The following is a 4,541-nucleotide window of genomic DNA, read 5'->3' on the forward strand; positions in this document are numbered from 1 at the left end:
GGGGGGGGGGGGGTCCCCTAATCGGAACTTTTACCACGCTTTTTTCTTCTCTGAGTGTTACTTTACACAATATTGTAATTATTTAATATTATATCAGTACTATTCCAGAAAAAAATGATTACTCGAATTAATGTTAATTTAATCAATCAATTCATAATAAAATTTGTTAGTGGAATAAATACCCCATATTACGGATATCGTTATTGTAGAGAAAATGTTTTGTCCATTAACAAAATCGAGAGCATAACAAATGAAACATATTAAGAGCTTCGTGAGTTATTAAATTTTTCTCCTATTATTCCAGGCGATCTTTTCGGAAAAGCGTTGCGCACAAACCGGACATAAAGAAGCAGTTAGACAATTTTGAGGATCATCGACCGTATTTCACGTACTGGATCACTACTGTGCAAGTATTGATTCTGATAATATCGCTGGCGTGTTACGGATTTGGTCCTGTCGGAATGGATCTCAATCATCGATCTGGATTGGTGAGCAAATAGAAATAATCACTATTTATTGACCACTATTTACGATTGTTATTCATTTCTTAAAAACTTTCTTTGGAATTTCATTACGTTTATTAAAAAACTAATTTTGCTAAGTTCAAACGTTTTATGTATAAGAGATAAGCTTTCTTTTTACTGGATCAAAGCAAATTATGTTAAGTCTATTCAATCCTTGTAGAATATAATAAGATGTGAATGATCACTTTAAATTACAATTATAATAATGCTTTAAATTTTTATTTATGACAAAATTTTGTTTTTTATGTGTATGCCTAATTCTTTCAGAAAAAACTTTTTTTAGAATTCTTATTAATTATTTCAAAATTACTATAATTTTTTACAAATTAAAAAATTTTTCAGAATATGTGTATATTTTTATTTATACAAAGTGTTTTCGATCACCCGCAATCGGAACACACTATAAGATTAAGCGTTTTATTCCAAATCTAAATCAAGTCTAATAATTTGTTAATCCGCAATGTAGTTGATTAACAAACTATTTTTCTTAAATAACGGATTTCAAAACAAATACATTATTGACAAATACATTATTTATAACAAGTTTTCTAAATGCTCTTGATTTTGTTGTATGCATAATATGGTTAGTTCTGCCATTTATGTCGTTTGTACTTTACTGTAGCATTTCTTCATCTACAGTTGGGAAGGCGAAATATAATTGAGCCACCATCTCTCTTTTTCGGTTTCTACCTCGGATTCTTATAAATAAAATTTTTTTAATGGCCCTATAGAGAAATAGAAATAATCAAGCGATGAATACAACAAAATGAAGAGCGTTTTGAAAACTTGATATAAATAATGTATTTGTCTATAATGTATTTGTTTTAAAATCCGTTAATTTAAAAAATGTAATTTATTAATTAACTACGCTGCTGATTAACAAATTATTAAGCTTCATAGATTCGAAATGCTTAATTTTGTAGTGTGTTCCGATTGCGATCAGATTGTAATTGGATACACCCTTTATAATTTTTTAGAAAATTCCTCTATCTTTTTATACAAACCGATACACTTTTAAGAAATGTTGAGACAGTTTACATCTCTTCTAAAATTCTTTATACAATATGTAAATTTTGAGATACATTAAGATCTCATTTTATAATTACCAAAAAAAACTTAAAATTTAAATAAATTTAAGCTATTCTTCAGAAATCTTTATGTTTAAAACATACAAAATGTTTTAAAATATGAAAATATGAAAATTAACCAAGATATACGGTTGCAATTGTTTAAAATATTTCAAGCTACATTTAAATATTTAAGCATTGTTTTTGTTCGTTAAATAAGAAATGAGAGAGGCTAATATTAGATTCTTACACTCAGCGAGGGTTGAGTATGATTGAGAAAATAATTGATTGCATCCAGGTTCTTGTAACAAGTTTGTCGTTACAACAAGTCGACTATCAAGAACCCGCGAACTTCTGGCTGGGTCCTAGGGCCGCAGATCTGATCCATCTTGGCGCCAAGTTTGCACCGTGTATGCGTCGTGACATTAAAATCCTAAAGGAGATCGATGTATGGCGGGAAAGAGAACGAGATACTGCTTGTTGCATTAGGAATGACGATTCCGGATGCGTTCAATCCAGCAAAGCAGATTGTTCTGTAAGTATCTCGGTTTTTTAAATATTTGTAACATTTCGCTAGCTCTTCACGGCCATGTATGTTCATAATAATAAAATTTTCTTCCATGCGCGCCCAACAGGTCCGGGGACTGAGATCCACTGCTATGGTAAACTACGTAATTTTTGCTTTGATTCTTTAGCTTCAGAAAAAGCACTTGTGAAAAAAAAGAAAGTATTTTTAATTTATTGCATTGTGAGCGTCGCAATTTTTCGTTACTTGAAATTGAAAGGATCCCGCACAGATATATCTTATGGAAATGTATGGTTCAATTAGCTGAAATTGAAGTATTGTTGTCCTCGACGTCCCAAACAGAAGTCTGAATATAGGCATGATTCTTCAAATTCAGTACTTTTCTGTCCAAAGTCGTTTAAGCGAATGCTGTTTTATTTATCGGTTAAATATAATTTACACACGTATGGTTTACAATTATAAGATTTATAAGACATCGACATATCACTATGACTGCGTTCCATTTAATGCTCACAACGCTCGTGAAATTATTCCAATTCTTATTGTTTATCAAATGTTAAACAAGGACGATGCTCGTGAGCGATACGAGCATAATGTGAAACGCAGTCTATATAGTATATTACATCAATAAAACATATATCTTTATTTAGACTTTTAAATCTAATTATAACGATTTATATTTATTCACATATATTCATTTCTTTATTTTACATCTCTGTCTTTATTTCAAACACATAACCTTTCCACAAAATAAATGTAACTTTTTAATTTTTCCTTGCTTTGAACACAAATATATTTGCGTTCAAAACAGGAAAAAATTAAAAAATTACACTGTGATGCACTGTGTCTGACTATGTCCTTGCTGAAAAGCACCTAGTGTAAGTAGGACTTATACACAAACGATTTATCACTGACACGTACTACTGCATCAAAATCAAGAGACACAGTAGTGTCTCGCGTTAAGTGGACGCACAGCGCGAGACCGCCCCGTGTCTTTATGCGAATCAGCGAGTTGCGAGCATCCGAAATTATCAGTTTTTCAATAAAAGCTGAACCGATTGACTTCTGAATATAAGCTCAATTTTCTCATAGGGTAAAAAGCTGGTTCAACGACTCTGACTCACCCTATATATATATATGAGTATGTACACACATATATATATATGTAGAGAGAGAGGGGGGAGGGGGAGAGATTTATATACTTGATTTGTAAAAAGCATGATACAATCATAGGTTTCCACTTTAAAACATTTCTAGATAAAAAAGTACTGGATTTGGTAAGCTCCCATTGAGAATTTTGTTTGAACAACGTACTTCAATTACAGCCCGTTTAACCGGAAGACACATTTCTATAAGATCGATGCAAATCCTTTTTTTTTGTAACAAATATAAACACGAAATTTATATATTGTATGTCAATGTTGTCTCAATTTAATAAAAGAAAAAAATTTCTGTGTTTTATATGTATATACATATACGTATATTATATAACACTTAAAAACTTTAAAGTGTGTTATATATATGAATATGTATGTAACTTTTGCTATATAATTTATTCGGTTAATAAGTTGCGCACATTTTGTTATTAATTTACGCATGTTTCAATCTAAAAGATTGCTACATTTAGAGAAAAATATAATGGTGACTAAATAAAGATGACAATTATACTAGTTTTATATGTAGAATTAACGTACACATATAAGTTGCACATAAACTATTTTATAATTGCAATAACTATAAAACAGTTTATTCAGCTGTGTACATTATAATTTTACATATAAAAACAACTACAATTTATATTAAACCGACGAGAATAATGCCCGTATTCATAATCAGACCTTGTACTTAAGGCTTCCTTAAATTTATCTTTAGATGCTCAATAGCCAATGAAATAATTCGTAGAGCATCTGAAGATTAATTTAAGGAAGCCTTAAATATATAAAGTCTGGCTATGATATACGGGCATAAATCAATTAAGAGAAAAAAAGCCTATTTTCGATCAAAGTGAAGTTTAATGCTTAACAGCCCGCGAGTCAGTGAACATTTTTTACGTGTCATTTCAGCAAACTTGATTTATCGATTTTATGCTTAAAATTGCTAAAATGGAAGTCTACCGTCAACTTCTTAGAACAGGAGCCGACGAGAGCCATTTCACTTTGTCAAAAAAAAAAAAAAAATAGTGCTTTGTGTCATAGTAAAGCTGATTTTTTATTTTCTTATTATTTATAATATAAAAAGTGATAAAATGACAGTCTATCAACGTACCATCGGGACGGTACCAGTCTGCCACCTCCTCGAACATGTAAAAAAATATGATGCTGTGTTATTTTAGTGGTGTCATTTCAGTAAATTGTATTTTTTTATATGTTTGAGGAGGTGGCAGAGAGAGAGAGAGAGAGAGAGAGAGAGAGAGAGAGAGAGGAG

General features: G+C 30.8%; 1 protein-coding gene across 1 annotated transcript in view; it reads left to right on the forward strand.

Annotated features, from left to right (window-relative positions):
* Positions 1-4,541, forward strand: part of LOC108767685 (inactive rhomboid protein 1) — a 17,165-nt gene that overhangs the window by 6,764 nt on the left and 5,860 nt on the right. The window contains exons 2-4 of the mRNA XM_018517665.1: positions 305-488; positions 1,890-2,126; positions 2,227-2,253. Coding sequence (XP_018373167.1) covers positions 305-488; positions 1,890-2,126; positions 2,227-2,253 — 448 coding nt within the window. The remainder of the gene's footprint in view (positions 1-304; positions 489-1,889; positions 2,127-2,226; positions 2,254-4,541) is intronic.

The sequence above is a fragment of the Trachymyrmex cornetzi genome, unplaced genomic scaffold (genome assembly GCF_001594075.2).
Source record: "Trachymyrmex cornetzi isolate Tcor2-1 unplaced genomic scaffold, Tcor1.1 scaffold719, whole genome shotgun sequence".
Lineage (NCBI taxonomy): Eukaryota > Metazoa > Arthropoda > Insecta > Hymenoptera > Formicidae > Trachymyrmex > Trachymyrmex cornetzi.